Raw genomic sequence first — 16,194 nt, 5'->3', positions numbered from 1 at the left:
AGGTCATTGAAAAAGACATTGAACAGAGCTGGACCCAGTACCGAGCCCTGAGGAACTCCACTTGTGACTGGCCTCCAGCTGGAGTTAACTCCTTTTACCACCAGTCTCTGGCCCGGCCATCCAACCAGTTTTCCACCCAGGAGAGTGTGCGCCTGTCCAGGCCAGAGGCTGACAGCTTCTGAAGCAGAATGCTGTGAGAAACTGTGTCAAAAGCTTTACTGAAGCCCAAGAAGACTACATCCACAGCCTTTCCCTCATCCAGGAGTCGAGTCACTTTATCATAGAAGGCGATCAGGTTAGTGTGGCAAGACCTGCCTTTCATGAACCCATGTTGACTGGGCCTGATCCCCAGGGTCTCTTGCATGTGCTGTGAGATGGCACTCAAGATCACCTGTTCCATGACTTTTGCTGGCACTGAGGTCAGACTGACAGGCCTATAGTTCCCTGGACCCTTCTTGTAGATGGGCACATCAGCCAGCCTCCAGTCCAGTGGAACTTCCCCAGTCAGCCAGGACCGCTGGAAGATGATGGAAAGGGGTTTGGAAAGGACATCCACCAGCTCCTTTAACACTCTTGGGTGGATCCCATCCAGCCCCATAGATTTGTGGGTGTCTCGCTGGGCAAGCAAGTCTCTAAGCTCCTCCTCTTGGATCATGGGAGCCTCATTCTCCTCCTCTAACTCATGGGTTTGTACACAGGGGGAACAACTTCCCTTACTATTAAAGACTGAGGCAAGGAAGGCACTAAGTACCTCAGCCTTGTCTTCATCCCCTGTCATTGTTGTTCCTTCTGCATCCAATAGGGACTGAATGTTCTCCCTAGTCCTCCTTTTCTTGTTTATGTATTTGTAGAAAGATTTTTTATTATCTTTCACAGACTTAGCCAGTTTGATTTCTAGTTGGGCCTTAGCCCTCTTGATTTCTTCCCTGCACGATCTCACCTCCTCCCTGTAGTCCACCCAAGATGTCTGTCCCTTCTTCCAAAGCTCATAGACATTCCTCTTCTTTTTGATATCTCTCAAGATCTCCTTACTCAACCAAGATGTTTTGTTTCCCCTGCCAGCTCCTTTTCCGGAACATGGGGATGACTTACTCCTGAGCTGCTAGGATTTCATTTTTTAAGAGCGCCCAGGGCTCCCTTGCCCTTAAGGACTGTCTCCCATGGGACTTTGCTAACCAGCCTTCTGAACAGTCCAAAGTCTGCCCTCTGGAAGTTTAATGTGACTGTTTTGCTAATCCCCTTCATCTCACCTAGAACTGAAAACCCTATCATCTCATGACTGCTTTGTCCCAGGCGTCCTTCAATCATCACATCCCCCACAAGGCCTTCTCTGTTCTCAAACAGCAGGTCCAGGAGGGCACCCTCCCTTGTAGGCTCACTCATCAGTTGTGTGAGGAAGTTGTCTTCCACGCACTCCAGGAACCTCCTAGACTGCTTCCTTTCTGCCATATTGTACTTCCAGCAGATACCAGGAAGATTGAAGTTTCCCACGAGGACAAGAGGTAGCTATCTAGAGACTATCCCCAGCTGTTTATAGAAGAGCTCATCCGCTGCTGCTTCTTAGCTGGGTGGTCTGTAACAGACTCCCATCACAATATCTTCCTTCTTGTGGGCACCTCTGATTTTAACCCACAGGCACTCAGTCCCTTCCTCACTATAATTGAGCTCAAGGGTATCAAAGCACTCTCTAACATAGAGGGCTACACCACCTCCTCTCCTACCCTTCCTGTCCCGCCTGAAGAGTTTATGACTCCCCATGGCTGCACTCCAGTTATACGGGTTGTCCCACCACATTTCCGTGATGACAACGACATCGTAGTCACCTTGACCTACACCACCTTCCAACTCCTCCTTCTTATTGCCCATGCTGCATGCATTGGTGTACATGCACTTCAAATGGGCTGGCAAACCTTCAGCCCTCTTAAAGGGAATAGAGCTCATTCCCGATTGAATGGCCCTTGAAATAACTAACTCCACAGTGCCAGTTTCATCCTTACTGTCCCCAAGTATAATCAACCCCACTTGCTCTGAGGTGATGTACTGGCGGTCCTCTCCAGTACACCATCTCTCAGTTACTGGAGCCCCGCACTTCCAGGCTCACTCCTAACTAGCCTGGTCTCATCCCCCTCCCCCTTCACATCTAGTTTAAAGCCCTATTTAAGAGCCTAGCTAGATTTTTAATAAGGACTCTAGTCCCCCTAGGAGACAAGGGTGTCCCAGCCCTAGTAAGAAAGCCTGGGAGCGGGTGGGTCACCCCATGATCAAAGAACCCAAAGCCTTTCTCCTCACACCAGGCTCGGAGCCAGGCATTAATCAACAATTTCTCTTTGACTTCCTGCTTCTCAATCCTTAGCACTGGAATGGAACTAAACATTACTTGTGCCCCAGAGCCCTCAAACATTCTCCCTAGAGTCCTGAAGTCTCTCTTGATGGCTTTCAGCTTTCTGCGCGGGAAGTCATCATTGCCTATTTGAATATTTGAAATGAAAGGGGAAAAACACTTGTCAATTATTCTGTTCTACTCTGCAAGCAAACAAAGCCAAAATTCTTCCCTTTGATAGTTTTCCTATGAGTAAATGCTGTTTTGATTATTTTCAGAAGTTACACCACTTCAATTTACACAATTGTTATTCTCATGAGAGTTTTATTTTAAAAAGGCTGTCACATCCTTACAGCCTAAATAAAACTCAGTGCACTGACATGAGTAAGAATACTTGGTTTTACTAAAATTTCTTTCAAAGAGACAAAGGAGCATAGCATCCGCTAAAAGAGTGAAAGACCTACCACCAGCATCCTTCACTTTAAATGCGTTTGATGATTTTAATTAGTTAAACCTGACTATACCTCTTAGCATCAATGAAACTAAGAATTCTTGCTGGTCCCTAAAGAGCAGCTACTTGGACGGCCAAAATGAGAGAAGCCTGACAGAGGCTCAGCTGCAGAAAGTGAGTATGTGCCATTCCTCCCCTCTTCAATTTACAGACTGAGCAAAAGCAGTGTGGCAATAGGACTCTGGAAGCTCTTGACATAAAAGAGAGAAGAATCTCTGCCTCTCCATCAGAGGGGAAGTACCTTTTCTTACTTCTTAGTTCCTTCCACTTTCAAATGTATGTTCCTTGTATCACCCAGAACAATGACTAATTGTTTCATAAAACAAAGGTTTGGAGGGAAGACTTAACATGCACGTTAGTGTTTCTATATTGGTCAGCATACCAGCTATTTTAGCTACAAGTAACAGAGTTATTCACAGAAAAGATAAAACAGCAATTTTCAAGGTGTGGTTAGCAGATTCCTGGGAGTACTTCTTTATACTGCACTAAGGGAACACTTCATTCTTTTGTTATAAAGAACTGCTGCACACCACGTATCTGTTCCTATCAGGAGCTTTTAAAAGCATTTTTTAGAAACACCAGTTTTTCATTCCCTTAGTTATTACCACGCACACAATTGTGGTGGTAATGTTACAAATGACTGATAATAACGAAAAGGTCCATCCAAGGCCTTTGACCATTTCAAATCCCTCCCACAGAGATAAACATTACATCTTACAGCTGGATTACTGCCCAAGGCAGTTATGGAAAGGATTAAGTTCAAACAGCACAGTTGTTAAGGAATACTTCTACATCATGAAATAAGATAAAAAATAAAGAGTAAGAGTTAGATTTAATGATAACTTAAAATTATTACTGAACCTAGATCTTGCACTGTTCTTTCTCATAATTAAGGAAAACATGAGGTTTAGGTAATCGGTAGTATATTTAAACAAAAATATATGCATTGCACAAGGTTAAAAGCAACACTGAAATTGCAAAGACTTTAATTTCAAGTAAGAAATTAAAATGATGCATTAGTGGAAAAGTATAAATGGGAATATTTTAGTAGTCAAAATAAATATTTAATAGAAACCACACACCCATGACAAAGTATCAAAAGAACAGAACTTAGTATTTGGAAGGATACTATTTACATTTTCTGTGTTAAACATTGCTAAATTCAGTGGCTTTATTATTATCACACTGCCTTCAGCAGTCATTGATTATATTAGTACTGTAAAAAGTCAACACATACTGTTCCAATGACAGAAACAGTAAAGCCAGTTTGCAATAAACAAGGAAGAATTTACTACACCAAGGGGTCAATCCACAGCCATTGATACAAAGTCAAAGACTACTGCATAGCATACTGGTTACTGTACCAAAAGTGCATTTATCAGCATTCAATGAACTGGGGGAAAGTGAGAAAACCACCCTTTCTTATATAATTTTTAAAAACAATTAGATGATTGACAAAGAAAAAATTACACAATTCCTTTAAAAGTAAAAGAATAGTCTTAAGAGCACCGTAAGGTTTCTATCAGGTAAAACAGTACAAACCACTAGCACTGTAAGAACAATTAAAACGTTATTATATCATTCCATATTTAGAACACAACTGAAAATTTTAGTGCATTGTTGCATCCTCCTATGCTACAACTAGTGGCATTTTGATGACTATTTGTTAAGTTCTTGAAACAAACAGTGCAAAGAAAAATTCTCATGTACAGCAGAAGTCCAGAAAGATTCAAACTGATGATGTGTAAACTGAAATGAAGATAATGTTAATACAAACAGATTTCTATAGGGGAAAGCAGTAGCGTGTGGCTTATACCATTAACCCTCCATTCAATTCTTACACTGCTTCTTTCAAGGTAGCACTACTGAATATCCCTGGCTACCAATGGTTCTTACGAGTGCTGTTTTCTCACTACTAGGATTCTTCATTTAAGATTTTTCTCAACCCTTTATCCTTTTATTCCCACCCACCCCGCTTATATTTAAAAGTTGAAGTTTTCACACGTAAAGCATCATAATGCCTTTTGCTGCTTGTTCGGGGGTATGCAGTCAACATCATCTATTTTCAAAGCACTGAGACCACTTTTCAGTTGGATCACATCCTGAACAATAATAAAAATAGTGTTGTCCCTTTATTCTATTGTGACATGATAAAGACTATTCACCATTTAATATACGCTCAATCTCTTCCAGTCTTTTCAAAGCAGCAACTCTCTTCTTCTCAATGTCTTTCATTTCTTTTGTAGATTTCTTGGGAGTCTCTTTGTCTATTTTGTTTTTCTGTGTTTGTTTCTTATTTTTTGAGTACTGTTTATTGTTCTCAACTGTTGTTTGGGTGTTTTTCTGCTCAGTTTTTACTTCTTTCAGATTTTGAAGTGAATTTTTTTTTTCTGTTGCAGCTGCAGTCACAGTCCCATCTGCTGGAGGTGACAACTGTTCTGTAGCACTGAGTGATGCAATTTTACTTCTAACTATGTTCAGATGACGCTGAATATACTCCTCATGAGGTGCCAGTGCTAGTGTTTCAACCAAACATTTTTCTGCTTTTATTAAGTCTCGTTCTTCGAAGTAAACGACACAAAGATTATGTTTTCCTTGCACGTTGTTGGGATCTAGCTCCAAAATTTTTTCAAAACACATTTTTGCCCCAACAATATCCTTCTTTTGGTTCATAAGGATGTCTCCTTTCAAAATCAAACCTTTGGTATGATCAGGGTAATATCTCAGTAGGTCTTCCAGGACGGGCAAAGCCATCAATTCTTTTGCTGTCTGAGAATAAAGCAGTGCCAAATTGAACAAAGCACTTCGGAAGTTTGGTTGTAACCTTATGGCTTTCTTCATCCATGTCTCTGCTTCCACATCTTTTTTGTCATCCATTGCCAGCATACCCAAATTGAAGTACCCATTTGCATCCTGTGGTTCCTCTTTCACATAATGTAATAATCTTTGTTTAGCTTCAGGTCTAAGCCGAGCATCACCTAAATGACAGAAAATGCATTTAATTTTGGATTTACTCTGAAGCATTTTTAGACTAGGCCTGTAAATTACTATTTTTTTATACAAATTAAAATGTAACATATTAAACACAGCTGTACAAGGGAAAGGGTTTAAAATGCTACTTTTTATCATTGCTTCATAACAGCAGAAGTAAACAACATTTACCTTCTTTACAGAATAAAAATACTTATAGTTGACTTCTTGCCAAAGTCAATATCATTATTCTACTACCTGCTGAGTTATGTTTAGGTTTGGTATAACAGATACAAAAGGTGTCTCTATAAGTTTGAGAGATGTTATTTTCACGTATGGTTGAGCAAATGGAATGCAGAGAAGATATCAGTTCTGACAAACCAGTTCTTACAGTGGCAAACTTGGAGTAGAAGATCTCGCTTTGTTATAGATAAGACTGAAAGAGTTTAAGGTCAGAGATCATGTAAGGTGACTTAAGATGTAACCAGGCTAAACTATTTTTTAACACAAAAGCAATAAAATCTGTAACTCCCATATTTTAATTTACAGTTTGAAAAAGAGAAGAGTAAAATAATCTTATCTAGTAATACTGAGATTAGCTAGAATAAGTTGTAGTCTGTGCTACTTTTCTGAATACTTCACTGAAAAAACCTTAGTAAGGATTCTAGGCGCAGATTTATTGATGGATGTGGGAGCACAGAGCTGATTTTAACCACCTTCTTTCATCTCCTGAAACAATGCTGCATCTTTCAGTATGAGTAATGAATACTGGACAGTTAATGCTTCTGCTTGTTTGAAGTCCCTTGTGCTTCTACAGACAAGAAGCAAGGCATTTTTGTACTACCTAACTTACAATGTGAGAAGAGATGGGGGATAATCCATTTGCACCAGCTCCAGTCAACTCTGTATTATCTTGCTTATGAGTAGCTTACCATCCCAAAGGCAGGGAAACAAACCTTACCAGTCATTTAATACTCTTTCCAACAACCTGAATTCACAGAAGGCTTACACTTTCTCCATGTAGCTGGAAGCTACACATATGAAATAATAAACTCATGAAAATCTGGCTTAATTCATTTTAATTAGCAGTATTACAGAGGAACCCATGAAAACATTCATTTCCTCGGGCTAGATTTAAAGTCTACAGAAGTCAGCTATGTTTTTTAGCCAATAAATAATAAAATCAATCAATATAAATGGAAAACATTGATATTACATGTATTTAACTATTTTTTTTAAGATTGTATAGGCACAATTTTGCAGATGCTTGTGTAACACTATTCTTTATATGTATAAGATATTATCTTGCAAAATAGTAGTTGTATTAAAGATGATGGTTAGTTAAGGTATATGTGCCTTTTGTGCAAATTCCATACACTACCTATAAATTACAAAGCTGACTGTTATAATAAACAGTTTCCTTGACGATGCTACAGACATCTTCCTTCTAAAAAGTAAAACAGTTCATTAAAAAAATAAATAGCATGGGTCCGATAAATGCAAATACAGATTATTTATATAAGGGACAATTAACGTACCAGATTCCTGCATTAGCAGTGCTGAGTTAAATAATGCCAGCTTATGCGTCGGGTTGAGTTCCAGTGCTCGGTTGAAATTCTTCAGGGCTTCTGTGGGATCTTTCAGTTCAATGTAAACAATTGCCAAGTTGTACCACAGGTCTGCATTGGTTCTGTCTAGCTCTAGAGCTCTAAGATAAGCCTCTTTGGCTTTCAGAGGTTTGTTCATTTTTAAAAGTAATTCTCCCCTGTTAAAGAATCAGATTTAACCTTCAACTTTTATTCATACCAATATGAAAATAATTGACAGTTGTTTTTTTAAAAAAGTTTGCCTTCCTAAACACAGTAGATGTGAAATAACACTATTTTCTTGTTTGGTTGTTTTAAACACCAAACAATGCAGGACCTTCTTTACATACCATTCCCAAAGTTTTAAGCTCTCAAAAGTCTGTATACAACAAACATACAGGCAGGACAAAAAGAAAAAAAAAAAACACCACAAACCAAAAAGGAAGGCTCAAGGGTTCCTGATGTTGGCTCTGTAATTACACTGCAACAGCTATAGTTTTGGCACTTCACACATCTCTAAGTCCCAATGGAATTCACAACTAACAAAATCATAAACAGAAACCTCAACACCCAAAGCCACATTACTCCTATCTATTTAGCTGACACATAAGTGCTTTTTAGTTAAGTCTTGCCTTTTCTGGACCACCTTCAATAAGAAGGATAAATAAATCTCCATGATTCAGAATAATCAAAAGCTTTTTACTTCAAAACTAAACTGGGAGTTTAAAAATCAGAGTTCTTGAGATTCATAAAGAAATCTAATGAATCTTGCTATACAATGTTTGAAAACACAGGCTATGTGGAAACACACCATTTGAAACAGGAATTTAAAAGAACAGGGTTTGTAATGAATAATTGATTATTGCCCCAAATCTTCATCTTCTCACTTGGAAATGAATCAATTCCAGCAGCTAATTAAATTTTATACATTAAATACTGTTCATAGCACTGCAAATAAATATTTATCGAGGAATATGTATCTCTACAACTAGAAAAGATACCTGCTGATGTAAGCCTGCTTGAAATCTGGTCTCATGCTAATTGCTTGTCGATATAGCTGATCCGCTTCTTCAAGGCGCGATTCATTTGCTCGAATTAAGTTTGCAAGATTGATATAAACATTTAGATGGTTAGGAGCAACTCTTGCTGCGTACTTTTTACCTGGAATAATCTGTCAAAAATTACATGTATTACACACAGATGAATAAAAAAGTGAAAGACAATTGGTATAGATCTCTTCACTCTGCCACATTTGTTTTAGAGTATATCATCGGACATTAGTGTGCAAGCTCTTAATGATTACGGATAGCAACTTCCATCCCCCCAAAGTCAGACCAAAATATAAACAGAATATTTTTTGTCCTTAATTCTCTGAAGACATAGATGACTTTTATATCATACTTAAGATATCAGTTAATTAAGCACTGCTCCTACCTAATTTGACTTATGTATATGGCTATTAGAAACCATCCAGACCTTGCAAAGCTTTCCCCATTCAGATAAAAAGTATTTTCCTAAAGCCTAAACTGACATCCTATCAGACACTTTCATTCCTTTAACTTTCCAGTCTAAAATAAGTATAAATAGGACTTTAACAGCCAGTGATACAGCAGATAAAAGTTGTGATTAAAGATGAAAATGCCATGTCATTGCAAGTGTTGTACATTTATACTTGATCTATCTAGAATCTTTATACTGTTTCACAATACAAACTTTTTAATGTCATACTTCTACTGAAGGAGGGCTGGTTTTGTTTTTACCAACAGCTATTGTTACCTTCATATGTTCTCCTAAATATTTGACTCTTTCTCCTAAAGAGCTAGAATAAGTATTATTTGCTAAGTATTAATATAAATTAACAAATGGTAAAGGTAACAAAGTACAAGTTTTTACAAATATGTTCAGGCAAAGAATTTTTTGTTGTTGCTGCAGGTACCTTCTCCCACCTCCAGAGCTGCATTTAAGCCTTGTCTTGAGGTCTCAGAAACTCACTCATCATCAACTTACTAACAGTTAGTGAAAATAATCCCACTGTGACTATAACTGACTATAATAACCCATAGTACATTTTTAACTGCTGCTTTCTTCTATATTCTCAATTTCAGAAACAGCTTCGCCAGTAGTATAAAAAGTAACTCAAGATAGTTTTAACGAAGAAGTTACAGGTTAGCATTTTTTTAACAGTCATTATTGTGTATAATCTATTCTTTTAATAGGTATGATTGACAAAAAAAAACTAACAACTTTAAAACACATAGCAACTCAGAGCTTTAGTGAAAATATGAAAAACACAATACGAATATGGGTCTGAAAGAGTTCTTTCCTGTGGTGCTACATAAATGAAGTTACTAATTACCTGTGGCATCAATGATTTAGCAATCATATATGATTCTTCGGCTTCTTTAGTTTTGTTTAAGTTTTTGTAAGTTCTTCCTACATTCATGTGCGCACCGATATCATCTTAATAAAGAAAAGAATGAAATTTCAAATACTTCTATGCACTGAGTATCATGAAAATAAATATCTGTGTCTTCAGAGTAGTGTGAAGTACAGGTACTGCATGAAGGGCCCCAACAAATAAAAGCAACTACATATTATTTTTCATATTTAAGAAATTAATAAAAAAGACATGAACCAAAGATGGATTATAAAATTACTTGGGAAACAGTAAAAAAGTTGAAGTCATGCTTCCATGTATTCATCTTTAATCTCTTGCTATAATAAAGGCACATAAATTAAAGATTATTAGGTTTCTAAAAGGAAAAAGGAAAGGTTTTCCAGTACTACCTAGAACTTATTTTGCAATTATATATAAAATAGAGTAAAGATGCACTTTGATCAATTAACCAACCACAAGTCTAGAGGGTCAAATGGGATCCACTCGAGGGTATTCAGAGAGCTGGCGGAGGTGCTTGCCAAACCGCTTTCCATCATCTACCAGCAGTCCTGGCTGACTGGGGAAGTTCCACTTGACTAGAAGTTTGCAAACATAATGCCCATTTCCAAGAAGGATCAGAGGGAGGATCTGGGGAACTACAGGCCAGTCAGTCTGACCTCAGTGTCAGGGAAAGTCATGGAGAAAGTAATTTTGAGTGCTATCACACAGAACACACAAGACAACCAGGTGATCAGACCTCGTCAACATGGGTTTATGAAAGGTAGGTCCTGCCAAACTAAACTGAGCTCCTTTATGACAAGGTGAACTGCTTAATGGATGAGGGAAACGCTGTGGATACAATGTACTTGGACTACAATAAAGCCTTTGACATCGTTTCTCACAGTATTCTCCTCAAGAAACTGGCTGCCATTGCCCTGGACAGGCATACCCTCTGCTGGTTAAAAAACTAGCTGGATGGCCGGGCCCAAAGAGTGGTGGTAAATGGGAGTTAAATCCACTCAGAAGCTGGTCACGAGTGGTGTCTCCCAGGGCTCAGTGCTCCGTTCAGTTCTGTTCAATATTTTTATGGATGACCTAGATGAAGGGATTGAACGTACCCTTAGTGTCGTGGATGACACTAAGTTGGGAGGAAGTGTCGATCTGCTTGAGGGTAGAGAAGCTCTGCAAAGGGATCTGATGGATTGATGGGCTGAGACCAATGACAAAGTTGGCTAAGTATCAAATGCTGCACTTGGGACACAACAACCCCGTGCAGTGCCACAAGCTCTGGGAAGAGTGGCTGGAAAGCTGCTGGGCAGAGAAGGACCTGAGGGTGTTCGTTGACAGCCAAATGAATACGAGCCAGCAGTGTGCCCAGGTGGCCAAGGCCAGTAGCACCTTGGCCTGTATCAGAAACAGTGTGGCCAGAAGGACTAGGGAAATGATTCTGCCCCTGTACTCTGCACTGGTGAGGCCGCACCTCGAACACTGTGTTCGGTTCTGGGCCACTCGCTACAAGAAAGACACAGAGGTGCTGGAGTGTCCAGAGGAGAGCAACAAAGCTGGTGGAGGGGCTGGAGAACAAGTCTTACGAAGGGCAGCTGAGGGAACTGGTGATGTTTAGCCTAGAGAAGAGGAGGCTGAGGGGAGACCTTATCACTGTCTACAACTACCTGAAAGGAGGTTGTAGCAAGGTGGGTGTTGGTCTCTTCTCTCAAGTGACAGGTGATAGAATGAGAGGGAATGGCCTTATGTTGTACCAGCGGAGGTATAGATTGGACATCAGAAAAATTTCTTCACCAGAAGGGTTCTCAGGCACTGGAACATGCTGCCCAGGGAGGTGGCCAAGTCACCATCCCTGGAGGTATTTAAAAGATGAAGTGCTTAGGGATACGATTTAGTAGTGGACAGGTACAGTTAAGCTTAATGATCTCAAAGGTCTTTTTCAACTCAGTGACTCTATGATTCTATTCTATGATTCTACAATACTATCTAGATTTTTTTTATATTTTATACACCTCCTTACTTTTAAATCAGGAAAGTAATAATTGCATTTAATAACAAACTGCTGTTTAAGTTAAACTCAGGAAGGCTGTGATCCGAATTAATAGTCATAAATGGAAAGTCTTTGCATCTTTTCACAGCCAGAAACTTTTCTGGACTTTGAGTTTATTTAAAAAAAAAAATGGACCAATTAACAGTGTATGACATCATTTGATATTCATTTGGAGAAAAACAGATCACCGAAAAGATTTTGTTATGTAAGCTAAGCATACTGAATACTAGGAATACAGAGATGTCATTCAGTGGCAGCTAGTAAAAGATTTTACCTGGCTGCACTTGCGTGGCTTGTATGAAGAACTGCAGAGCTCTTTCAAAATTCTTTTCATTTTCTAATGCATGTCCTACATTGTTCCATAGTTTTGCATTGTTCTTATTTACCTAAAACCAGGAAAAAAGATACCAATTGATACGGCATTAGGGTAAACTTACATAAGACTAATTTTCTTTTAACTCTGTCTTAAAAATGTAAAAATGCATAGCAAATGACAGATTTCACCAAGCTGCTATGTGTAAAGAATAACAAAACACTGCATACAGAATGATTACACTGAACTTGTTGCTCAACATCTATTTATTTTAGTTATTTGCCTCTAGACATACCAAATGTTTTAGAATTCATTATAATAATTATGGCGTATTATACAAACTGTCCTATCATGCCATGTGCACACTGAAGAAATTATTCTATACATCAAAACTTTTGGAGACTTTTGTACTGAAACCATATCGTCCTTTCACATAGATAAGAGAATACATTCAACTGCTTTAACACATGAAAACATTACCATCTGTTTATTACACATGAATTCCCATGTGTGCATCACACTGCTTTTGAAGTATTCTGAAAAGCAACTAATTAGATGTTAATACTGTCAGTGTAGATAAAAAAGTGGTAAAACAAGCACAATTTCTCCCCATTTTCATCATGCTCTACTGTAGCTTTTTGAGAACAGCAACACAAACTTTTCAAATAGAATACAGTACCTTTAAAGCTGACATAAACAATGTGTACTCTGACTCCCAATCCCAGTTCCTGTGCAGTGTTTTTAAGGCATGAGTGAATAGTACCACGGCCAAACAAACCCAAGAAATTTTTCTTAGCACACTATTAAATAAAAACAAGCAAAGATTTGTTATAAGCACACAAAGAATTCTAACTTATATTAGAATAAGTATCTCATACGCTAGCAGGCAAATAAACTGAGGACCATATTTCTGAATGGTATATGACAATTTATTTGCCTCATCACCAAATGTTGGACTCCAAAATTTGAAAGGAAATAATGTCCATTTTGAAGTTAATTTTGTTATTTATCTGACTTTTTTATCATTATAGAATTCACTTTAGAAGAACAAATGCAATCCACATATATAACGTAAACAAAAATATATGCAAATTATACCTCTGTTAGAGCTTGTCTGTAATTTGAAGCAATGAACACTATTATATCAAACAATGAGGTTCTTCAAACCACTGTACAGAATGATAAAAAAATGAAAAAAGCAACTAAAATATCACCCCATCCTTTTGTTTCATATTAGACAATTGCATGCAAAATCTTTACTGCACACATCACCAATTTTCCCATACCACAGAAGACATCTTAATAGAAAGTTCTGCTGTGCAGACTACCCAATCTTCCATAAGCAAATTGTAGTGCTCTTGTCCTATCTAAATCGGAGAAAGGTTTGGTGTCTTTGCAGCAATTTTATTTTTCAAGCTGCAGACTGGTGCAGAAATCACTGTCTGCCACAAGCTTGTCAGGAACAAGCTTCTTCTAGACTCCATGAGCAGACCTAGGCGGTTCACCATTGTCAGCTATTTCTTATACTTTCCTTATGCAACAGCTGTTCACACCACTAGATACTTCACAGGGGCTTGCAGAAATATAAAAATGTTTTTTTAGACATATAAAATGCTGTGCAGGCTTAAGACTATCATGCCGAGTTTTAAAAAATACTAAAAAAATAAAAAGAACAGCAGAATAAAGAGAGAAATTCTAAAATGTTAGCAAAGTGACCAATGAGAACTGTCATATACAGTAATCTATATCCCCACTTAGGATTTCCCCCCCCCCCCATATTTCTAAAGCAAAGAGCCTAAGATTTTTTTACACTGCTGATTTCCTACAGTTTTGTAGTAAATGACACTGCTGCCTGAGTTTTCTCCCCAGCTGTCCTGTCCTGGTTCCTTGTCTTCTCTCGTACTGCTTCTATTTTTACTGCTTCATAGTGGGATTTGTGATACTTTCTCCTCACTCCCACAAGGTATCACTAATTTCTCACTATCCAGCACTGTCAGCTTTGGCAGCATGAGTTAGCATTAGTTATACTACAAGACCTCATCTCTAATGATAGCCGACAACATAGACTGGGAATTGCTGCTTTTCTGTTTGCCTGAAACTAGCATCAGGATGCCATTGCGGTAACAAGGTTAAAGCATTCAGGTCAGAGGGAGGTGTGTGCAGATCAATGTAGAAGATTGCAGGAAAAAAACAAAGCTATGTGTAAAATGTGCTTTCAGAAAATAATTTCCTAAGGAAAAATTGTTATCCAAAAAAACCAGTTAGTTTAACAAATACTGAATGGCTTTGATGTCCATTCTTAGCATAGCACGTCTGAAAATTTCCCCAGTAACAAAGATTCGTTTAATAATGCTGTGGGCCAATATACATGCATTATACATACTTCAGTATACATAATCTATTTCAGTTGAAATGATATGATAATATACTTCAGTCCATAATCACCTTTGAATAAAACACAAATCAAATCTGGTCAAGAAAATTTTTTGCCTAATCCTTAAAAAAAAATCCAGAATTTAAACAGAAAATATCTGTGTCTCTTTTCCTAAAACACATGGGTTATACTACTAGGCTCATCAGTTAAGTCCACTTTGTAGCAACGTGTAATCCGAGTTACACTGCGTTCTAGAAATGTTTTGTGCAGTCTGAAGCTTTTTCATGTGTGCATATATATATATACACACACATACATACAAAATAGAAAATATGTTACATATATTTTTAAGTAAACATTATAGCAGCCTCAGAATAATCCACCGGTCTCCTAAAAACTTCCTTGTTGTCATTTATTCATGTGCCAGCCATTTTCTTGCACATTACTGAGTTTATCAAGAACTTGAAACACAAGAGCACCTATAATATAATAAATTCACAATAGCAAAAGCTCTACTGAGAAAGCTTTAAAAAAGTTATGTTTTATAAAATTAAGAGAGATTAGTTTAATTATTCCCAGTTAACACTACTTTACCTTTTATTGGATAATTTCTTCCATCCATGTGCTACTAAAATGCAGAATCCCATGCTAGGAACATACAACACTCGTTCTGCTACTACGAATCCAACAGGAAAAAAGAGGTTTGATGCAGGAATGAATGGTAGCACTAGTAAGCAGAGTGCCTAGAAAAGAAATACAAATGAAATAGACATCAAAATTAGGCAGTGACAAACTGTACTCAGGAAACAAATTACAAGGCAATTACAAAATAAAAACCCCACAAAAACAAGACAGACACAGTAGAACGGTGTTTTGTTGTTATGTTTTTTTTTTCTTTAAAACATTAAAATCTGGACCATTCTGAACATGGCAAGTTTTGACCTGCAAATGACACTATTCCTTACTGATGGGGCTGCCAAGCGTACTTGCTTTTCTATACTACTAAAAAGAGCAGATGTATGACAAAAAGCTAGGATCAAATATCAAATTAAAAAAAAAATGTTTTAATAAGAGCTCCACATATGAAAACATGACAGTGAGAACCTTGGACATCTCTTTGATAACAACTAAAAACTTATACCGGTTTATATGATGCATAAAGCAGTTCTTTTTACAATTCAGTCCATTTTCAGCTTCTATCAATACATGAGGAAATAACATAAAAATCAGAATCGACAACAGAATAAACATCAGTGTTTTGACAGTACACAAATAGCACTCTGAAATATCTAAGATGACAGTGAATAAAAGCAGCTTATGGTGTGGTGACAGAAATCTTAACAAACTGTGTGTACATCAAAACACAGAGAAGTCCATCTACTGCAAAGGAAGTGGACGTGACCATTTGCTTTAAGTCCCGGGTGACTGTTACACAGCAGCTTTACAATCTCTGGTACCAGAAAAAAGACTTAAATAATTATTTCAAAATCTCTGCTCTCCAAAATACAAAATCCCTACAGAAACAGAATATTTCTTTGAAAAGAGAAAGTAAGAGGAACTTTAAAGATATCTTCAATACAATTGGTTGTGACATTCTGTCCAGAGTTAAGCATAACTTTAATTGCCTTTTCCATGTTAATATTTAACACATCCAGTTTGAAAGTCACTCCACAATTTCACATATTAA

At 37.7% G+C, this 16,194-nt stretch overlaps 1 protein-coding gene across 2 annotated transcripts in view; it reads right to left on the bottom strand.

Annotated features, from left to right (window-relative positions):
- Positions 1–2,698: 2,698 nt before the first annotated feature.
- Positions 2,699–16,194, bottom strand: part of TMTC3 (transmembrane O-mannosyltransferase targeting cadherins 3) — a 35,504-nt gene continuing 22,008 nt past the window's right edge. For both annotated transcript variants that reach the window (XM_054068787.1, XM_054068797.1), the window contains exons 10-16: positions 15,102–15,250; positions 12,813–12,933; positions 12,095–12,206; positions 9,744–9,847; positions 8,389–8,558; positions 7,340–7,566; positions 2,699–5,809 (exon numbers count right to left, since the gene is read on the bottom strand). In XM_054068787.1, coding sequence (XP_053924762.1) covers positions 4,989–5,809; positions 7,340–7,566; positions 8,389–8,558; positions 9,744–9,847; positions 12,095–12,206; positions 12,813–12,933; positions 15,102–15,250 — 1,704 coding nt within the window. In that variant the 3' untranslated portion in view covers positions 2,699–4,988. The remainder of the gene's footprint in view (positions 5,810–7,339; positions 7,567–8,388; positions 8,559–9,743; positions 9,848–12,094; positions 12,207–12,812; positions 12,934–15,101; positions 15,251–16,194) is intronic.

Source organism: Cuculus canorus, chromosome 1, assembly GCF_017976375.1.
Source record: "Cuculus canorus isolate bCucCan1 chromosome 1, bCucCan1.pri, whole genome shotgun sequence".
Lineage (NCBI taxonomy): Eukaryota > Metazoa > Chordata > Aves > Cuculiformes > Cuculidae > Cuculus > Cuculus canorus.
This window is presented reverse-complemented; position numbering and strand designations above follow the sequence as displayed.